The sequence below is a fragment of the Tympanuchus pallidicinctus genome, unplaced genomic scaffold (assembly GCF_026119805.1).
Source record: "Tympanuchus pallidicinctus isolate F22 unplaced genomic scaffold, pur_lepc_1.0 scaffold13, whole genome shotgun sequence".
In the NCBI taxonomy this organism is placed as follows: Eukaryota; Metazoa; Chordata; class Aves; order Galliformes; family Phasianidae; genus Tympanuchus; species Tympanuchus pallidicinctus.
The window spans coordinates 7,975,603-7,997,276 of NW_026294648.1; the positions used below are offsets into that span (position 1 = coordinate 7,975,603).

The 21,674-nt window shown below is 44.5% G+C and overlaps 1 protein-coding gene across 5 annotated transcripts in view; it reads left to right on the forward strand.

Annotated features, from left to right (window-relative positions):
• Nucleotides 1–7,679: 7,679 nt before the first annotated feature.
• The window catches only part of ZNF185 (zinc finger protein 185 with LIM domain), a 44,685-nt gene continuing 30,690 nt past the window's right edge, over nucleotides 7,680–21,674 (forward strand). For all 5 annotated transcript variants that reach the window (XM_052673671.1, XM_052673674.1, XM_052673675.1 and 2 more), the window contains exons 1-2: nucleotides 7,680–7,817; nucleotides 21,562–21,638. In XM_052673671.1, the coding sequence (XP_052529631.1) occupies nucleotides 21,614–21,638 (25 nt within the window). In that variant the 5' untranslated portion in view covers nucleotides 7,680–7,817; nucleotides 21,562–21,613. The remainder of the gene's footprint in view (nucleotides 7,818–21,561; nucleotides 21,639–21,674) is intronic.

Sequence of the window (21,674 nt, forward strand, 5' to 3'; positions counted from 1 at the left end):
GCACTGGAAGTTCAGGTCTGCTGGACAAAAAGCAGCAGATGGTATATTCCCTCGTGTCTGGCTAATACAGCAAGAGTAAGCAAGATTTTTGCTTGTATAGGGTTAAGCAGTTTCTCAGAGCTGGGCATGGAAAGAAGCATTGCATCATGCTCAAGTTGGTTTTACTTGGTATTCGCTATGTAATTAGGTCAGCTCCCAGCATTTCTTCTGAGAAGCTGACTAGCTTCTGTTCTGCAAAACAGAAGTAAACACACGTTGTTGCTGTGGTGGAACTTGACATCACCATGCCTATAGCCCTGGCCACAACAGAGGAGGAACCTTGCTTTATCCATAGCTTCTTTCTATCCCTGATCAAGACTTCTCCTTTCAACTCTGCTTCTTAATCCAGTAAGCACTCATGCAAGTCCTGTCTTATGTATTCTATGCAAACAAATGAGACCTTTACAGATCTGCATTCCCCTGCTTGTAATTTTTTGCATGACTTCTCTTTGCAACTAGTGTCTTACATGTGTCTTGTGCAAGCACGCAAGCAAGCAGGAAGCTACAAAGCAAAAATTGCTGTTGACAAAATTTCATTCCAAATACCTAGGGTCACATCTGCCCCTCTTGTTAGTAATGTTCAACAGGAGCTGCTGGGAACTTCAAGGGCTTTCCTAGGGCGCCCTTGTCAGATTTGTAATCTTTTTCACTTTGCTCTCCTGGCTTTTGCTGCAGCACCAAATTTTGCTGTCCTGAGATGGTTTTTGGTTTGACAAGTAATGGAAGAGATAAATGAAATCTTCAGTTTCTTTCCCTAGAGAAAAAGAAGAGGGAAAGGAAGACAAGGGCTTTCTCTAAATGGAGTGAAGTAACTAAAAACCCCACTTCTCTTATAGAGATTGGAATGGAATGTATGCACTGTAGGTGTGTTTCAGTCTAAGAAATGCCTTTCAGTCTTGCCATTGGAGTGCAGAGGAGGTCTTGTCCATATACACCTTGGTGCCAGAAAGGAAAAATAATGGCTTGGTTGCAATTATTCAGAAAAAGTAAGAGGAATATTTGGTGAGAAAGGACAGAAGCCATCTTGTATGTCAAGAGAGCATTGAGGCAAATTTGTGTCAAGCTCAAGGTGGATATGTAGGAGGTTTTAGGTGGAGAACAGTGTTTACATCATGCAGGCGTACAGTTGCTCACTGTCTTCATTGTCTTCAGTGCACAGGGACCTACCATCCATCACAGTGCTCAAATTAACCCTTTTGTGGAACTGTGGTAGTGGCTCCTTTGGACTCTATAAACCCTTGCATACGTTGTTCGGATCTGCTGGTGTCAGTTATCTCAGAGCATCAGTATGAGTTTCCACAGCTTTTAGCCCTACAAAGCCCAACATGACGTGGATGGGCTGTGCTCTGCTCCTGGAGAGAATTGTTTACCAAGTTTCGTTAATGCTTGTGCAAACTCTTTGGAAGTGCCAGGTCCACAGATGTATGCGATGGTGCAACTTGGCCCTTATTATTGGGGAAGGAAAGCTACTTGTTTGCCTTAGAGCCTGGGGGCAGCTTGCTGAGCTGGCAATGAGAAATAAATAGGCATCTCCCTGCTTGCAACAGAGCATGTTTGAGGGTGTTTCTGCTAGCAGATTGCACGTATTGTTTTATTGTCTTAGCAGTACCATCAGGCTGGCTCTTTTGCTCAATGTTTACTGACAAGACAATATTATCTTAATTCTGAGAGATCCTGACCTCCTTTGTAGATATGTTTTCATGACCATGGGTGGTTTCCTGGTAAGATTATTTTATTCTAGCCCTAAACGGTCAAGTATATATGATTCTGTTCTGCTACCTGCTATTAGGAAGGTGAGGTCTGGCATTTCAGAAGCACTTTGTAATGAGGCCTCACGAAAAACCAGTTTGTTTCCCTTGCAACAAATGGGTGTAGCGATTTTACACCCTTCTACTCATCGCAGCTCTGCTCAGTCTCTTGTGAGGCTTTGCTTTTCTGTAACCTTGGCGAAGGCCCAAAATATTGATGTGTTGGGTGTCTTCCTTGTATGTTCAGTACAAGATGGTTGCACTGGGGAAATCGCTACCCAAAAGACAGGAGATATTTATGTGGAGTTCAGTGCTCTGGAGTGGTGGGAACTCATTTTTCTGATGAGACTCAAATTCTAAATGTACTTTAACTGCTCAAATACAAACTAGACTGCTCAGAGAGTGGCAGAAGTCCACTGCTGTCAGCAGAATAACAAGAATTGCTCTGCTGCTCCATACAACCCCCTTTCTATAAAGCTGCCTGGATTTCAGAAGTTCAGCAGCTCCCTGCCTTGCAGATGTTGCTGTTTCTAAAGGTACACAAACTGCAGCTCGGCAAAGGAATGCGCCGCGGAGTTATGGCAACTAGTTTTAGGCTGGCTGTCTCTGGAAGTGGTAGGAGCATGCCCTGGGCAGCAGGGACAGGCTGATTTGTCCTACCTAAAAGAGTGCACAGTAGCTACATATTAGAGGCCAACCTGCCAGCCTGAGCTTCCTCATCGCTGGCTGTGGCTCTGGTATCCCCTTTGGGGCAGCTTCTGGGTTTCTTAGGGAAACAGAGAGCTCATCTGCAGGAGTGTTTACTGCCACTGTTCCTCTAAAAACAAGGACAGCTCACCTGCAAACTCAAAAAGCTCAATGTATCTTGTTGAAGCATAGTCTTCATTTCCTGGTTGAATGTGTCCTTCATGCTTGCTACATTCTATCTTTGAAAAGTTCTCCTATACTATAGTCAAATCACTCCTATTTTTTTCATTGTTTTTTTTCTTTCTTTCTTTTCTTTTAACCTGTGCTGTCTGAGTTCTTTAAATCTTGCTGTTAGGCATTCTCTCCAGTCTATAAATGGTTTCTGTGTCTGCAGCTTCCTTGTGTGATGTAATTCTTATGCTTGCTGATTCCAAATGATCTGCTTTGTACTAAGGAATATAAAGAAGTAATATAAGCAGTGGTGAAATAAGCATTAAGCAGTCTTAACTGAGGAATCTTTGGGAGGTGCTTGTGCTTTTTTTGTAAAGGAGTTGCAGGGAGAATCCATTTCCTCATAAAATCAGATACTCTGGGCTGAAGTTTACCTGTAGCTGTTACAGAAAAACCATGTTGCCTAACTGGAGATGGAAAAACAGTTCTTCTAACCTGTTGCCTCCTCCCTTCCCTCCTGGAGGAACGTGTACCTCTGGAGAAGGTTGTTGAAACAGCAGTGCAAATCTCTCCTGTGTGGGGCTGCGCTGTCTCCAGCACAGCTGGATGGCAGCTTGACCACACCTTTGGCTCATGGTCTGAGGAGAGAGTCCAAATCTGCAGCAGGTTGGGATGTTTCTAAGCCAGACCCCATGGATTTTAAACTTGTACAGATGAAAAAGGCCCTTCTTGGATTCTGCTCCTGTACTGATGAAGATAAGGGACTTCTGTTGACTGTAGCGCATTCAGGGTTTGCTCCAGAGGTGTGCAGGTGAATGCTGATATTTCCAGATGAGGCTGGCCCTGCTGGTGAGACTGAGCTTGGTGCATTTGTCCTGAAGTTTCATGAATATGTCAGTATTTAAATGCTACTTCTTGCAGGTTTAAGAGTTATATTTTTTTAAAAAAATTTTTTGGCCTCTCAGCATCAGGCTTGTAGTTGTTGCTCTTTATGTTAGTGAATGAAAGGGGCAAAAAAGGCCTGATTTCATTCCACCTACACACAGGCATGTGCATACACACTGCATGTTTATATTAGAAACCACACATAAGAATTCCTTCCTTTTGGAGTCTTTATGCTAAAGCTGCTTCTAAAAGCTAGAAAAAAGAAAAGAGATTCCTGATTTGCTTGTGTCAGTAAATGTCTGAAGTTAAATTAACTTTCCTTACAGATCTTTCAGCTCCTGGTCTGCAGCAACCTACGAGTACTGCATCTGAGCGACCCTATGGTGTGCTGCTCTTCCAGTCTCACACAGGCCTGCCCCTGGCTGGCAATAAAAACCTTCTGCCTCTGGCCACTGCTGTAATTTTGAAATGCCATGTCATTAGAAACTCAACATGCTCCTGTAATTACGAAGAATACCCATCAGGGATTCTGTGCCTGCTGGTGTGAGTGACATTCACCTGTACTTTGGAAAGAGGTTTATCTAAGAGCTTTTTTGGGATGAAACTACAATGATTTGTTTGAGAGTGATTGTCCTTTTAACTGTTCAAGCTGCTGCACACCATAGATGTGCTTGCTGAGCCATACTGCAATTCCATTGCAGTATGGGATTAGTAAGAACTGGGGTGATACAACACTGTTCTTTTGATCTAAGCAGAGTATGAAAACCTTTTTTTAAACAAAAAGGATGCTCTCTCTTCTTACTGAAAAATAAAAGCTGCAATTTATGTTAATGTATCTGTATACTAACACGTATACATGTGTATCTTACTTTTCCAGTGGTGTCTGTTGTCTCTTGCCCTCTGGCATTGTCCTCGTCTAGGTAAGAAAGACAGAAAGTCCATCCCCATGGTCTCCTAGTCCTGGAAAACAACAGCTCATGAGATTTTCCCCTTTTCTGATTTTTAAAACCATACCATCTCTTTCTTTCTCTGGGCTGTTAAGTAAGAAGCCCGCTCCCTGAGAGCTCTGCCACATCCATACATCCATCTGCGCTCCACTTCTCTGCTCCTCTAGTAGTGGTGTTTGACAGCAGTGTGCAGAATAGTTTCAGGGCTGCTGTGTGTTGGGGTCATGATGTTGCCCCATGCAGAACTCGTACTTTTGGAATACACAAAACTTGATTCTCCTTGCAGTTGCATTACTGCAACTGAAAGCAACGGCGCTGAAGGGCTGTGCTGCACCAAAAGGTGGGGAGAGAGAATTGAAACTGCTGGGAGGGTTGCAGGTTTATTTGCTACAGTAAGCCAGGATCTTCTATGCACTGAATGAAGAGTGGGCATTGTTGGAGTCGGATTCCTGCCACCCTGATGGGGAGCTGCAGTCCCTGGGCTCCCTGGTTGCTGTGATTGACTGGGACTTGACTGCTGCTTCTCAGCATGACTGTGAGGCTTGCGTAAATGATGTCTTCGCTGTTGCTATTTTTCTCTACGTAAGTCTCAGATATTTTGTATTCAAAACAATTGAAGGGATGTGAGTATCTCACTACTGGGGGCACCACATACATCAGGGGAAGGTGAAGCCATGAGTTATTTTCTCTCCTCGGGGCTGCAGTTACAAGTGAATCACAGTTTCCCCTGTGATGAAATGGGAAATAAATTGAAGGAGAAGTAGATATAGTAGAATAAGGACCCTTTTATTCCAACATAGATTGTCCATGAGTGGCATTTTTAGCTTTATCATAGTTCTTCCTTGGCTTTCACAAACAAGCCTTAAACCTCCTTGCCTTGCTCCTAAGAAGCTTCCTGAGGCCAGTATGGTATGTAGCAGTGAGTGGGCAAATGCTGTCCTTCATTCATGTGTTGTTCTGCAGCAGCCTTACATCTCACAATTTTGTTAGCCTGTAGCTAAAATGACATAGTTGGTTTGCACCAGAAATCCATGGCTAACTAAAGTGAAATAATATCTCTTCCTTTGTTCCTTCTATCAGGAGCATTGCGATGGGATCAGCCCAGTATGGAGAGCCCAGAGTGGGATTGAGGTGCCAGCAAATGCTCGTGTGTATTCCTGAAAGAGAAAGGATATGTGAGGTCAATACTGAGTCACTGGGGCTTCTAGGTGGCAACAGGAGGTGAAACATAGGAGAATGAAACCTGAGGAGCATTCAGAAAGTTGACAATGACAGGCTAGAATGGGGGTAGTTCATGTTGGGTGGGAAGATGTGTCTGTCTTGGCACTTCTGTGCATCTCACTCACCTACATGCTGTGCAACAAGTCTTTTACCAGCAGCTTGAGCATCCAAGTTGTGATAGAGTTGCCAGCTCAGAAATGTATTCTTTGCTTTTCTACTTTTCTACCACACCCTGAGTTTAAGAACTGTCTTTATATCACAACACTTTGTATGTATACTTGGGCCAGTATTTTCTAGCTAGTAACAACATTTTATTTATCACTACGCTCATTTCCTCTTACTTAATTAAAACAACAATTCTTTGCTGCATTTCTTTCTTCTGAGGAAGAAAGCAATGTTGACAGGCATCATCACAACTGATGTTGTAGCCTGTATTTGTGCCAGTTCAACAAAGTTTGTCTGCAGCCAGTAGAACTCAGATGTATTGTTTTAGAATTTTTTGTTTGTTTTGTTTTGTTTTGTTTACTGTCATGGTGCTCATAATAGATGTTTGCTTGTTTGTTTGCTTTAACATTTGTTGCAGAACAGTGTGTTTGTACTAGAAAAAGAATTGTAGTCCTTAGACCCTGGGGTGTCCCTTCTGCTCGTTTGGCAGAGGACATACTGCACCTAAAAGGCTGGCCAGGCTGTTAGTCACTATTATTTCAGGAAATAAACTGAACAAGCCTTCAGCAAAGGATGGGGTGACTCAAGGGCTACTGAAAATAAAGCTGCACTGTCAGCTGCAGCTCTGAATCAAAGGATGCTTTATGGAGGTAGGGACTGGTCTGTATTTTAAATAGACTGTTTCCTGCATTGGACACCACTCTGTGCACGTCAGGGTGTGGCTTTGTGAACATCGCCTTCTCTCCTGTGCCTATCTTAGCTGGGATCAGCAGCAGCCTTTGGGGAGGAGAGCTGTGCTGAGCCTGCGCAAGTAGATCAGAGAGAAGGATCTGCGATCGGAATAACAGTGTTGGCATCAGAGCTTTTCAGGCATTATCTCTGCTGTTCTGGTGAGAGCCAGGGGTGTATCATTAGCTCTGTTACAGCTCATCCCAGCCCAGAACACTGGTGGTTTGCTCACTGTTCTGCAGCAGGTCTGTCACACAGCTGAGAAGGCAGATCTTTTCTGTGATCCATTTACTAGAGGGTTCTTGCTACTTCAGATCAGTTTGCAGACGTTGGTGAGTGCAGATAGAGAGAGGTTCTAACCTGTACATGGTTGGGGCTTTACCATCTTTTGGTCATCCTGTGGCAGTCTTGGGCTGAAGCCCTAACTTCTCAGAAGTGCTCTAAACTCATGTCTCTAACCACAAGCCTTTAGGAACTCGCTAAAAGTGTGTCCAAGGGTGCTGTGTCCAAAAGACTGGTGGAACTGGGCCTCAGGGAACTTGTGGCAACTACAGCAATTAATTAAAAGGGAAAATAAATTGAGTAAGATGATAGTATCCAACAACTTCCTCTGCATTGAATGGTGATAAACACACCTATGTCCCTCATTTAATTAGTCAAAATGAGCGGATCACTGTCTAGTGCTAATTACAGTGCCAGCCCCTAATGCTGCAAGAGTATTATCACTGTGAGCAACTTTCTCAAATGCAGGGGCTTGCCAGTATGTGGGCAGCAAAGGGGTGCCCACTCCCCATTCCTATGGGGTGAGCCTGTCCCTGGAAATCTTTGGTGGTGGTCGGCCTGGGGAGAAATTCAGTGGGCTGAATTTCTTCAGGAGGGCCTGCTCTCTGCTGTCCCGTTGCTGCATAAGGCTGGGGAAGGTGACATTTGCTGGAGAATGCAAAGAATGTAGAGAGCTGGCGGGAGGGGAGACCATGCAGTCTGAATGGAGAAACCTGTTTGATTCCCCTGAAGGGCAAAACACACCCAAGTCTCCTCCTCAAAACAAGGCTTGGCTTCCAGGAGCCAACCCTCTCGGCCCGCCTCACCCACAGTTGCCTCGCTGCCAGGGAGGATCGGAGGCACCCGCTGCGAACCCTTGGGGGGCAAAGGCTCTTGGAGACTGATTGCAGACTGCTCCGCATCTGTCTTTAGAGGGAAGGCTGCAGCTGCGAAGCCTCCGCAGGTAGGGATGGGCAGGGAGCCTGGTTCTCTGAACTCTGCAGAGAGTATCTGGGGTGCTTCTGCAATCTGTGTTTCCCCTGCCTGCTCTGTATGAGGAGGAAGAGGACTGACATCTCCTAACCTGCTGATACAGGGATCTGGCAAGGATGAGGGAAGCTCCTATTGAAGACTCCTCTCAGAGAAGGAGGGAAAGCTAGCGTGTTGGTCCCAAGTGTGGATATAAAATGATACCTAGATACTAAAAAGGTGGTATTAGTATAGATACAAAAGTAAGGCAGAACTGAAGGGTTTGGATAGGAGGTTCTGCTACTTGCATTTGTCAGGTCACCGAGTTCCCTCTCTGCCCATCTATCTTACTAAAATCTGTCCCCTTCGTAATTTGTAAGGTGTAGTGGGGGCATGGCAGCAGGGACAAGACTGCACAGGCAGGAGGGATCAGCTGTGTAGGACAGGTATAAAATTTGAGCCTGTGACTCTTAACAGCTTCTTGAGAGGCTTGGGGTCAGCTGCCATGTTTGCACCATACCTAACCTTCTTCCCCCAGACCTGCGTGTTTCAGAAAGAGATGCAGGTGGAGACCTTTCTTTCTCTGTTCTTCTGTCTTGTTTTGTTTCTCTATGAGTCAGTTTGAAATCAGCACCCTGGAAAGGAAAGGATGGGAGTGATGAAGCTGTGGCAGCCGGTGAGGGAGGTGAACACCTCTCTCAGTCCTTCATACTTTCTACCTGGAAGCCTGGTGAACATGTTGACCATTTCTCCATCTCTACCCCTCTGCTCCAGGACAAATCCCAGCCAGGAGCATGAGCTGGCTGCAGCTGGACAGATTGCTCAGAGCAGTGATGTCCTCCTGCATCAAATTGACTAAATTGTGGAGCTTGTACTTGGACTGATTTGTTCCACTCATCCAGCCAAAGACAAAATACTAAATTTTATTAAATCCCAACATTATTTAATTTAAAGTTCTGACCACCAAAAAAAAGTGAGTTTCAATTTTCTTTTTTAAAACCTTTTTTTTTTGATCGTGGTGAAACTTTGTAGCATCTCTGAAATGTCACAAAGCTTCAATGGGACGTTTTTGTCCTGCTCTGTTTGTGGGTCTGTGATGCAAGTGCCAAGCAAAGTGTCTTTGAAAGAAAGGAACTGTTCCTTCCTTTTTGCTTTCATCTTTAGACATCAAGGCATAAGGTCGATGCCATGTGGGTGCAGTAAACACCATCCACATCCTTCTTCCTTTTCAAATACAGAAATTAGTTGAGCAATTAAGAATTAATACCTTGCAATTAGAGTAATGAAACTTCATACCAAGTGAAAAATTATTCAGTAATTTTGGACAACAGAAGTGAATGGCTGTGATGGGGATGGGCATGCTGTGCTCCTAGCATGGAAGGCCCCAAAATGATTTCTCAAGATGGGCAGGGTTGTTGTAGCTCCACCTAAGTTCACACCATGCTTTCCCAGCTTCAGTAACTCATATGTTTGCCAGCTTCATCTGGTCAGACTGAAATTTTTCTATGTGGGGTATGTGGTTGCAAGTGAATTAAAATAAATGAAAATTATGCATTCGTGGCTTGAGAGCACTTGTCTCAGGCACAGCTGAAACGTGTCTGTCCTTCATGTTGGAGCTCTGTGCAGGCTTCCCCATGACAACTGTTGGTCTTTATTTCTCCTTTCCTCATGCCTGGGGGGGAGGAGATGTTTACTGTCCCCAGGTACAGGTGACCAGGATCTGAAGGAATTGCAGTTGGTCTGAGACTCTTCACAAAAATCCTCCACATCCAGTGGGCTCAGCTCCTGTGATTCATATTCAGGGCCATGTCAGCCACTCTGAGGAAGGTGGGGACGCAGTTAATGACGGCGGTGTGGTTTAAATTGTTTGAATGGCATCACAGAAGGGTTGCGACAGAGGCATAAAATGTCACCCGCAGTGGAGTAACCATCCTGGAGCACCTCTTCTGTGAAGAACAGCTGAGAAACCTGGGGTAGTTTAGCCTGGAGAAGAGAAGGCTCTGGGGGAACCTGGTTGCATCCTTTTAAATATCACCTAGGCTTTAGCGTTATGAGCCTGTCTGCTCCTAGGCAGTTTGCGTGATTTTTATCTGTGTTTGAAAGCCTCCAGCCACCCTGTTGCTCCTAATGCAGAGCCACTGTCGTGACATGCCAGATGTAAATGGAGTCCAAGTTCTGGAGCACGCTTCAGGCTGGTGGCCTGGTCCTTCAGGGACAGCTGGCAGCCACCATCACCCAAGCACTCAGGTACCTGTGGATGGGGTGGGGTGAGGTCCTACACTGCACATTATGAGTTTACAATGTGAATCCAGAAGTGTCACTTATTTCCCTCAAGGGCAGACAGAAGGATGGAAGCTGTCCATCCTTCCCAGACATGGAATATCATTCAAGTGAGAGTTCAAGGGTGAAATAAACGGTAGTTCTAGCAATGCTGCCTCAAGAAATATCACAGCTACTGGGCACAAATTGCTAACTTAGTGTAAACTTTCTTTGCTGGATCCAACTTGCTGAAAGGGTTTTAAAGGGTTAACTTTATTCTGGCAGGTTTTATGCTAGATCAGGCACAGTCTGTCCACACTGTCCTAACTTCATAGCAGATCAGGTAACAGCTGACATAAAAGCATAACACTGGCACAAGGTTTGCATTGTGTGCTCTGGCTAATGCAAGAGAAATGCAAGTATGTGCCCACGCCTAATCCAGATCACTGGAGGGCAGTCTGAGAGTACACAGACCTGGATTAGCAATCCTGAAAATTGGATACTGCCTTTCTGGGGCAGGGATCCTCACAGCTGAGTGTAGGCTGTGTGGAGAAGCATTTTCTCACTGGCTTTCCTTTCTGTAAGTTTCTGTAAGTTCATCTTGATCTGCTGAGTGTTGATCTGAGGTGCCATATTTCATCAAATAACGGGTTGGAGAATAGGCACTGAGACTGTGATTTAGATCTAGATAACAAAATCCTCAGCAAAGTTTGAATAAAGTTCCAGTTCAAGTCTTTTGCAAGCTTTAAATGCCTCCTAGTTTGAGGATAGTGATAGTCAGAAGGTCAGGATGTGCATCAACTATCATTAAACTATGAGACTCTTCTTCATAACTGCCCTCCAGTTTGCAGCTGATTCTGGCATGAGTATACAAGTTTCTATCTGGTGAAATTAGTTCTGTACTTTTTTGCCTATGCAGGAGAATGTGAGAGATTGCTTAGAAGGAAACTGGACAGCATGGATAGTGCTGAAGGAATGACAGGGCTGAAGGAAAATAACACTAGCTTGAACAGTTTCTTGTCTATTAATGGCTTTTATGTTGAAATCCTAAGAGTTTGCCTCCCTGTTGCATGGACTCAGTAAGCACCACAGGACTCAGCTATGGGGTCTCTGCCCAGAAGGTACAACAGGACTTTTCAGCTTGCAGCATCTCATGACTCAGCTGTTCTGGGGACCAGCACAGCAAAGTGACATTGGTCTCGGGACAGGGTGTCTCTTCAGGGAACCAGAGGGCTGCAACATGAACTCGGTGGTTGGCCTGGGCTGCGCGGACAGGTCAGGAATCTAAAGGCACCCTGTGGTGCTTTCCAGGAAAGCTGTATTTACAGGATCAAAGCAGCTCTGCTTCCTTTCCCAGGGCAGTCATTTAGCCCTCAGAACTAACTCCAACGTCGGATCCAGCTCATCACCAAGACGGAGGGCAAGGTGGCTATTAGGTGCAAAGGGGCTATTAATGCAAGTGCCCTACAAACTCCTGACAAAAGCAGGCTGAATATTTGTTATTAACATTTTAAATTTGAAGTTGAGCCATCAGAAAGGGGGATGGCTGGTAAGTTTTTTTTCTGTGTGTTTGCAGGTAATAGGAGCTGCAGTCAGCTGTTAAAGAATAGCAAGTGTTTCATCTCCTGAGGTATAATTACATCTTTTTAAGTGGCTTATGCAGAAAGCAGAATCATTCCCAATTAAGTGAAGGGCTGCTGATTTCTGGCACTTGGAGAATTTATTAGCAAAGAGTGCTGTTCTGGCTGTACATTTGCAGAGGACTACATGAGTAGGCAAAGGTCTATCACCACCTCCTTTCTGCTGCTGCTGAGGACCAGCTGCAGCCTCTGTGGCTCTGAGGACGGCAGTAGACATGGGGATGGATGAGCACAGGCTGTGATCTGTGAAGATCACTCCTTGCTGGGGGTGAGATTGAAGTTTGTGGTGTGGTGTGGGAGCAATTTATTAGTTCCTCTGCTGGTATCACTGATGGTGCTTGCTCTCATGGTATGTCACCCAGCCGTGGCAGCCAAACTGAGGTCTGGAGCTTGTTCCACCTGCCAAGCCAAGGATTTTCACTAGGAGCTGCCCTCTGAAACACTGCTGAGAGGAAGAGATCACATCTCACTAGCACCAGTGACATCCCTTGCAACTGCCTTAAAACTCAAAGCACCTCGAAATACCCAAGGCAGGGACCACTCCAACACCTGGATGCCTGCAGAGAGTGAGCTGAGCTGGCTGGCTGCCTGCAGACAGGCACACCCTGAAGATTAAAATCTGAACAAGGTTTCAGGTCCCTTTGCCTTATTAAGTAGCTTGTAATTACTTTCATTCACGTGATGAGGAGCTGCAGAGGCAGTCTTCATGCCCTTCTTGCCATTCAACTGAATGTTGTCTGTCCATTCAGCTTCATAGCAAAACTTCTTTTTGTACCCTGGGATTTCTGTATTTTGCTCATGATTTTCAAAACTGTGGTTGTCCAGAATCTTGGTGGCACTCTGCCTGAGAACATTAGGGTCTTTGTAAAAGTCAATGTGGATTTATATAGCAGTTCCATTTGAAACATGCAGTCTTAGGACAAGTGTACTAATAGCATTTTGGTAGAATATTTATTTCTTGTGCTGGAGTGCTCATGTTGGATGCTTTGTCAGCAAGAATTTAAGCATCTGAACACCTGTTTTTATGGGTCAGCTGTTGGTGCGACATCCCAGTTGCAATCAGCACGTAGGCTGAGGGACTTTAGCTGACTGTATTCTACTAGAAGCTTGAGGCAAAAATGTACTGTAAATCACAGACTTTTTTATTAGGAATAGTCTCTAGATAGCTGTCATGTATTTGTATTGCCCAGGGATGTCTAGTTTCCATTATCTCTACCCTGTTCATAGCAGAGGGTTGGAGAGAAAAGAGGAGAGAAGGCCTAGAGATCAGTCTGGCTTGTGAAGTTTTCTGTTACTCCTGGAATCAGCCCTTTGCAGTTGGTGGAGAAGAAAACCCAGCTCATCAGTGATGTTCTCCAGTTCTCCCAGTCATATCACTCAGATGATCAACTTTGCCTTCTTCAGTGTACCCAGCATGCAGCTCCACCTGTGCTGCATACCAGTGACTTGCTATCACACAGAGGGGAGAGGCAATTTGGATTTAATTACCTGGAAGATGATCAGGTTCTGACTCGTAAAGGGCCTGTGAGAACCTGAGGAGAGGAGATTCATTTAAAATTGGCTCTGTCCAGGAATTGGTGTCACCTCTCCCCTGTGTAGGACCATGGCATTAGTTTTCTCTGTTGCTATGCTCTATGCTAGAAACATACCTCTTCATCCCATAAAGATGCCAGCCTGTTTGAATCTTGGACATGGGCAAGAGGGAAGGATGTGTCTGAGGAACAAGGAGATAACAGATGAAAGCAGTGGCATCGCAGCTAAGCAGCACGTTGGGGATGACCACAGAGTGGAGAACCCTGCAGTGAGCCAAGTAGGCAAGGTGGAATGTTTTGAAGAGCAGAGTTAACTGGTCCATGCTTTCCTCCCTGCTCATCTGGCATCCAGTGCCCTAGGTGTGAGGCTTGGGAAGGCAGATTGAAAGAGCCAGATTTCCACACTATCCCAGCCCTGCTCTTGGTGACAAGGATGAAGCTTCAGCTCTTGCTTAAAAGCAGAAGGCAGCAAGGAAGTGCATCACATGGAGGATTAGAGCAAAGGCCAGCTGTGCTGAATTAGGTATGTCCTTAGGTTCTCATGGAACGTCAAACCCTGAATTCAAAGCTCAAACTTTGAGTAGAGCACTTAGGGAATTTTAACAGGAGAAAGTTTCTCCTCATGGGCTATCAGGTTGTTTTTCTGGCTGAGATCAGGATAAAGGAGATGTTTGGAGTACTTTCAGGAGGCTGTAGCTGGCAGCTGCTTTGCCTAGAGAACTTAGACTGGCAGTGATAAACCTGATACAGCTCTGTAGTTAGACTCGCACTGCTCCTCCCCCTCACCCCCTCAAAATTAGCCATGCTAAACCCTTTCAAATATGCATGCAAACTTTGCCAAGTTTTTGTTTTTAAGGAAAAATGTTAAAATCTAAAACAAAAGGCAATCTTAAGTCTTCTCCAATGAAATTCTGTCACCTTGTTCTGAAACATGGCAGTTTTTCCCTCATTTCTACTTTTGTTCAAAATACATATAGCGATATGGCATGAAACTAAACCCTCTGGCTGATCTGTCATGATCTAGTCTGAATTTTTCTGCTTGCTCAAAGCTGTGTTCTTGTATGCAACCATAGTAACCTTTTTCTCTGTTGGAAATGACCTGCGAATAAAAAACCTCCATCTTTTGCACGTTGTCAGTGATGTCTGAGAAGTGAGTAAACCCATAACCTGCTAATTTCCCGTTCCCTCCAATATGTCACTTTGCATTTTAAAAAAGCAGCTAATGGAGAGGGAAGGAGATGAATTGCCCCCCCTCCCTTCGTGCCAGCAGCAGGGCATGATTGAAGCCCCTTAAAAGATGGCTTTGTGCAGAACATGGACCTGCTCCAGGAACAGATTTCGGGGTAGGCGTTTCCTTCCCTGGCAGAGCCACTGACTCTGCTTGCTGACGCTGGCCATGTCAGCGTCTCTCAACAAAGAGGCAGGTGTTTTCTCCAGGCTGTGGGCAGTGCTGAGCACCGTGCATGGCCTCTTCTTTTATCCTCTTTATTAAATAGACTCAGATGACACCTGGGGACTTGATTTTTGCTCCTGCTAAGGCAGCCAGGAATTAACCCCTCCTATAACAACCATGCACTCTCTGAATGACTGAGGCCTTTTCCATTCTTTCGAGAATGGACTTTTGATTATTTTTTGGTTGCTTTCTACTCTGCAGATTGCAATTGCTGTGGGTACACTGTCATCACCCGAGGATAAGACATTCTGGCTGTAGCCTTTGTAGGCTTATTTTCAGTATAGTCTTTTCTTGAGCCCTGGATCCTGACATTTTTGGGGATCAGAATGTGAAAACTACTATAGGCATCTACCCCAGGAAACCAAATCATTTTGATGCAGTTACTGCCCATTAAGCTAGCTGAGCATGTTGAAGCTGTTTCTTCAACAATTCTCTAAGTGGCTTGATCCAGACCATGAGGGGTCTTTTACAATTGTGTGCATTTGATCACCACATTTAGGGGTTGTTCCTGAAGGCAGTAATAGTGGAAGGTGTTGTAAAGTGGAGTGAAATTGTCAGGTGTTTACCAATCCATTTTTTTCCCAATATATTTAATTTTGGATGGAAAAAGAAACAACAGAAAACACTACAAATATTATTCTTAACACTTGCTGAATGAACACAAGTCCCAGTGTTTTGTACTGTTGGAAACACCCAGTTAGAACTGAGTGTCCAGAAATATCTGCGTGCAGACTGCTGAATCCTGAAGACAAAAGTAGATGTACAAATAGACAAAGTATAATGTATAACTACAATTAAGCCACAAAAACGATTCAGCATGTATCTTCTTGGTCTAAATGTCTGTGTGCTGCACATACTGCAGTGTTTGTATCCCACAGACATTGCTATGAACTGTACTGAAGGTAGGTGGTATTTGAATTTGCACCCAGGTGCGCTCTGCATGGATGGTATACACTGCTCTGGGAGTCATAGGCCTTTCAAGATGGATCAAATCTAAATTATTTTAGCTCAGAAGCCTGTAAGAAGGTATGGAAGAACTGAGTTCTGGCCCTTGTGCTACCTAGAATTTTTTCCTAGACTGTATTTAACAGGTAGGTCATAGAATGCACATATCTATGCTTAAGCATTGCCTATAGCAATGCCCAGTTGTCCCTGCTGAGGAAGGAGTCACTCCAGTGGGCAGGTCTAGGCACAGCGTCCAGTCTGTTGTGTTTTCTTATTTCTTGTTTGATGTCTCTCTAGCAGGTGAAGCTCTCCATGTTTTTCTCAGATCTCAGGCCAAAGGATTGGCAGTCTGAGAGCCTGCTGTAGGGACACTGTCACAGTGCTGAGGAGTCAGGCCGTGGAGCTCCTGGACTTGCTGCATGGCTGGGACTCACCCCTAAGGATTGTGGTTTCCATGGTTGTGATGTAAGCAGACCTTGATACCAGGCAGGTGATGTACCCTTGCTGAAGGGTTTCTCACAGAGTTCTGCAAGTAGGAGCATTTATATCCCCTTTTTATTTTAAGGTAAAAAGTCCAGTGAAATTGGCACGTATTTACCAACATATTCTTTCTCTACAAACATTTACTTTTCTGCAGCTGCTTTTTGAGAAGGATCGTCTCTCAGAGCTCTGTAATTCACTCATTTATTTTAAGTATCCCAGGGCATTTTGCAGACTTTGAGCCTTTGGCAGCTCTGTAAGTTTGTCTGGGGGAACCACATTTAAGGGATTCATCTCTCAAAGTGCAGTTATCTCAAGGCAGTGCTTAATGGAGCCTGCAGTAACTGTTTAGATCAGGAATTTAAGAATTACTGCTCATTTACATAGCAATGCCACCCAAGGGTGCCAATTAGGGCTGAGGGCCTATTGCACTGATGTTGTGTAGATATTTAATGGGAGACTGTGAAGTGCTCCCACTGCGCTTCTACAGGGAAAAGTTCCACATAAATATTTTGAAAGGAAAATGTTTTTTTCTGAAGTGATATTTTTATTTTAAATTTTATATTTGTAGTGAATGTTTAATTGGAAGAATCTATTCCTGAACTGCTCCAGTGGCTACAGCAGAGTGACTTGTTGACTTGTTGAGAGTCCTTTCAGAACAGTCCCACAGCAGAAGATTTTTTTATTAGGTAATGAATAAAACAGAAGACAAAAAGGTGTATCCAGCCTTACAGAATTACTTTTTGATTAGAAGGTGAGGGGGAAGTGATGGATCCAGTCTGAGTCAGAGAGAGAATTGTGGGACAGCAAAAGGTTGATGGCTGTGTGGGGACAGGAATAGGAAAGGTCACAGATTTTTCAGCTGTACCTGCTTGTCTTTAATCCAGTGTCTCAAAATCTGTGATCTGCTTATAGGTGAATGGAGGTTGTCAGAGAACACCTTCCCATGTCATGAAAAGAAGCTGCTGTCATGCTTCTCTCCAGTGTTACATGTGTTTCTGTGAGGGCTATGGTTCCAGAAGCTCCTGTGCATGCAGCGTGGTTTCTGTTAGCAATAGGATGCTATAGACATGAGGACTTGAATGCCCAAAATTTAGAGTTCCGTGGCCATGTTTCCAACTATAAAGCATAATTTTTTTGCCATGGATAGTCATCTGAACTGTCTTTTATCTCTTTTATTTCCCATTTATCCCTTTTATCCCATTTAATTCCCCCAAGGGCCAGGTGTTGCACAAATGTTTGAGTTGTGATGGTAAGAGGTGGGCAAGCAGCAGCACAACTCTGGCATCTTGCACAGAGGAAAGGAAAAGCTGTCCTGAAAGGGTAGCTGCAGTGATCAATATCTGGAAGTTAAGTTCATAGCCGGGCCCACAGATATCCCTCAGTATCTGCCAGGAGACAGATCTTTTTGTTTGCTTTGACTGACGGGCCATACTCTTAGCTCCAAAATGACCCTCAGTCAGGTGGAACAGTGCTTTTGGATCTTAAAACCTCCGGAAATATTATGTACTCTAACACAGCCTTGGATTTGGACAAGGGGAGAAAAAGGATCTGTCTTGTCTCACATCCAGAGGCGCATAGAGCATCGTCGCTTCCTCTCTCCTCACCTGCTGACTTCAGATTTTTAAGCTTCATTCAAGGCAGGTAGTGTTCCACTTCTCCAGGTGGGAAGGGGAGCTGTTGGGATCAGTTGCAATCTATCCCAGAACTAGGCAAATGGATTTGTTTCCATAGCAATAGAAGAAATTATTGTAGCCTGTGGCAGTAGCTGATGATTGATTCCCAAATAAGATATGCCAACAAAAACATGTTTTGGGGTTTTTGTTTTTTTTTTTTCCTCCTTTATTACTTAACTACTATCTGTGGTGGAATTTCCAATACCTTAAAAGTGTACTTACGAAAAACTGCATCCCCTAGTGCATTTTGATAAGGAAGATTTTGGAATTGCTCTATGTTGGCTTGCCACTACCTTTTAAGAGTATAATGGCAGGCAAATGTGATGAAACGTCCTCCAAATCTTGAGTGGAGATCTTTGAGATTTTCTGCACTGCAGACTTGGAAAAAAATGCTTTGAAACATGCTTTGAGGTCCTGCAATACATGTGTTAAAGCTTAAATGCAGATTTTGGTAGAAAGGGGAAACTGTTTCAATTTCTAAGCAGTCCCTGGAGCAGTGAGAAGCACTACTTTCCCAGGAGTGTTGTGTCAGCTCTCTGGAGGTCAGATGCCCATTTGCTAATCCTCTCTGGCCCCATGAATCCCACCCTCCTTTCTGAACAGCCATGTGGTTTGAACAGATGCACTGGGTTGTGGTCCCACTGCAGCCTTGTTCAGCTGCAGAAGCTGCATCTCCCATTTCTTGTTCTAACCACCAGCCACTGGAGTATTAAAGCATGGAGAAATAATACTGGCTTGCTTTGGGAAATAATATTCGTGATTCTACTTCACTGATTTGCCTTTTTTATTTTTTTGGTTTGGGTTGTTGGACCCCATCTAGCTTTCTTCTCGTTTCTTCAGCACAGCTTCTGTCTTAGCATCTGTAGACATTAGTTTGTCTGCCAGGTGCCAGCGGACACTAAAACAAGAAAATGAGCTTTCCTTTCTCATGTAGGAAATGTTGAGTTATTCTAACTGCAGGAGCCACGATATAACCTTTGCTGATTTGTCTTTCAGTGCTCTCATTGCCGAGCGTAAGGTCTGCGCTGATCGTCATAAGGTTTACAGAGCTCACTGTCACACCTCCAGCAGGAGCTGACTGCAGGTGGTGAAGAATGGGAGCAAGAAATAGAGAACTTGAACTGCTCTGCTCTTGCTGCATTCTTTCAGCTTCTAGTGATGTTATTTAGTCTGTATTGCTTTGATCCCTGGGTGAAAGGTAAAAAATAGCCACTTTGTGAGTGAAAAAGACAAAACTATATTAAAGGATGCGGAAAACTGTCTCCTCCAGCTCTCACAGAAGGACCTTTTCACCACTCTGTGCCTGTCACAGAAGCTTTGCTGCAAGATTGACTCTGGTCTCCTTTGTTAGGGCATTTGTGAAGAATCCTCACTGTGGGGCAGTCAGGCTCTAACTCCAAACCTTTCTGCCCATTAACCAGCACAGAGCCTCCCGATGGCTCACAGCACTGGGATGGCTGAGCTGCTGCTGCCATTACATGAATCATAGGTGGAAAAAGCAGGCTGGCAGAAAACACTGCCAGTCCCCCAAAGCCAAGCCAGGTGAGCACCAGCGACGTGTTCCAACATCTGTTTGTCAAGCCAGAAATATCAGTGGAGTTATGTCAGCATTTACTGTGATCCTTCCCAAGGTGATGTGAGCCAGGAAGAGGGAACGCAGCGCCAGAGGAAAAGGCTTGGCCAATCTTGGCCAACATGTAGTTTCTGGCACGTGTATTTATATGCATGCTGAGTGCCACTTTTTGTGGCTTCCCTTTGGTTTTGGGTGTATTTGTTAAGCTAGGGGATTTGTGTGAGTAAGAAATGAAGCTGCTGTTCAAGCAATAAACTGAGATGATGTTTCTTGCAGAGCTTTGTTGCTTGTCCAGGAGCAGGGCTCAGCATCCCCATGAGCTCCATCCCTCACTGTGCATCTTCCTGGGAATCTTCCCTGTGTGTTCCTAAACCTCTGCTTATTCTTCTAAAAGATCTGTACTGGGTGGCTAATTCCCTCTGAGTTGTGCTGCTAGACAGGAACCAGCTTCCAAATGCTTCATTCTATTACAACACGTAGCACATGCCTACTTCTGCCACTTATTTGCCCTGGATTTGGACTGTCTCAAGCTCTTGGGGCTGTTCTTTTCCACTGTTTCTCATCCTTTACTTCCTTCAACTTTATCTTGTACTGAAATAAGAAATAATTTAGTAAGTAGAAGAGGGCACCAAATGCATAGGAGCACCTCTGAATTGCAGTTAGCAAGGTAGCTGTGGTTGAAGTCCATCTTTCTCGGATTTGGTAGGTAGTGAAGCCATGTAACTTCTCTAGGTGCAGGACCAGGGTGCTGTGAGTTTTTTAACCTAGGGTTGCAAGGTAACACGTCCTTTGGCTGTGCTCCTACAGACTGCAGTCAGGCCTCTTGCCTTTGGTGGAAAGATACCTGAGTATTTAGAGGCTCTTCATGAAAACAACAGTGTTGTCCTAGATAATATTTTTTCTCTAAATAGCAGGGACAATTAAATTTTGCGTGGGAAGGGGGATCTGGGAAGGATAAGAAAAGAGGTGGGCCGTCAGCTCCTGGTGGAAGCTGAATTAATGTTTGGGAGTGTTTGCAAAAGGGAGAGGGAGCCTGGGGGTAATAGAGGGCTTGTTTTCCATCTGGGAGCAAACTGGATAAAGGGTGGATATGCAGGGAGCCGAGGCAGATCTCAGCTGAGACAAGAGGATGGAGGAGGCACTGCCAAGAAGCAACGCTATGAGATCAGCGCTCGGCATTCCTGATGGGCGTGTGGCTTTGCAGCAGTACTGCAGAGACAAGCCCACCAGCAGATAATAACAACCTAATTTTAGATTCACAGGCTCCCAAATAGGGTTGGGCATTTCTCTTAATGAATAGTATAGTCACTTAAGAATCCAGGTTCAGCAGATAGTTTTGGCAAGGAACAAATGGGGGAAAGGAGAAACTTTAAAGGGTAAAGAAAGGAGACATGTCTGATTTAGTTGTGCTTATTTATTTAATTATTTGAAAGCAGTCAGGTGCTGAACTAACCTGGGTTCTGCTCAAACCCTGTGGATCTATTTGGGGGCTGTGTTTTTGGTTTTTTTTGTTTGTTTGCTTTGTTTTTTGTTTGTTTTTGTTTTGGTTTTGCTTTCTTTCATTTGCTTGTTTGTTTGCAAATGTTAAAAAGCTTCTCCAAGGTTGTTCATCCAGGAGTTTCTCCTTGCTGCTTTGCTGTGGGCACTTCAAGGAGGAACTCAATTGCCAATGGAAGCAAGAACTAACTTTCCCTTTTAAGACAAAGAGTAAGACATTCTCCCTGCTATATTTTGTGGGGAATGATGGAACATGTCTGCCAACTGAAAGAGCCCTTTTATTGTACTCCTGCTCAGTGAAAATGCCATGATTCACCCAAACATCCTCCGCTTCTCTTACTTAAACAGATTCCAGAAGAGCTGTTCTGCCTTAATCTCCTTAGGTCACCTTTGCTAAGGTCTCCTCCTCTCTTTTCCTCCCAGACCAGGAAGGATGCAATTATCATTAGCAGTCTTTCCACTCACTGGTATGAAGTACACATCCACTGGATTTTTTTCTCCATCCTTGTTGCTGAAGGTGCATGGCATGGGGAGAAATTGCAACTCCGATATGTGTGTCATGATCTTTCCATACTCTAGGCTCTGTGGCTGTGACACTGCTGGGATGCTCCCTCTTCTGCATGACTCTGAAACTGTTTATATGAGAACTACTAATCTGCTGTTCTCCCTTTTCATTTCTTCCAGAGGCCTGTTGTCTTCAAACAGTAACTGAAGGAGGAAGGCATTTCTGAGAACCATGATGTCCCTGGGTGTCAGCAAAGGTAATTCCTTTCCATCTCAAGCTGTTGGGAATCTGT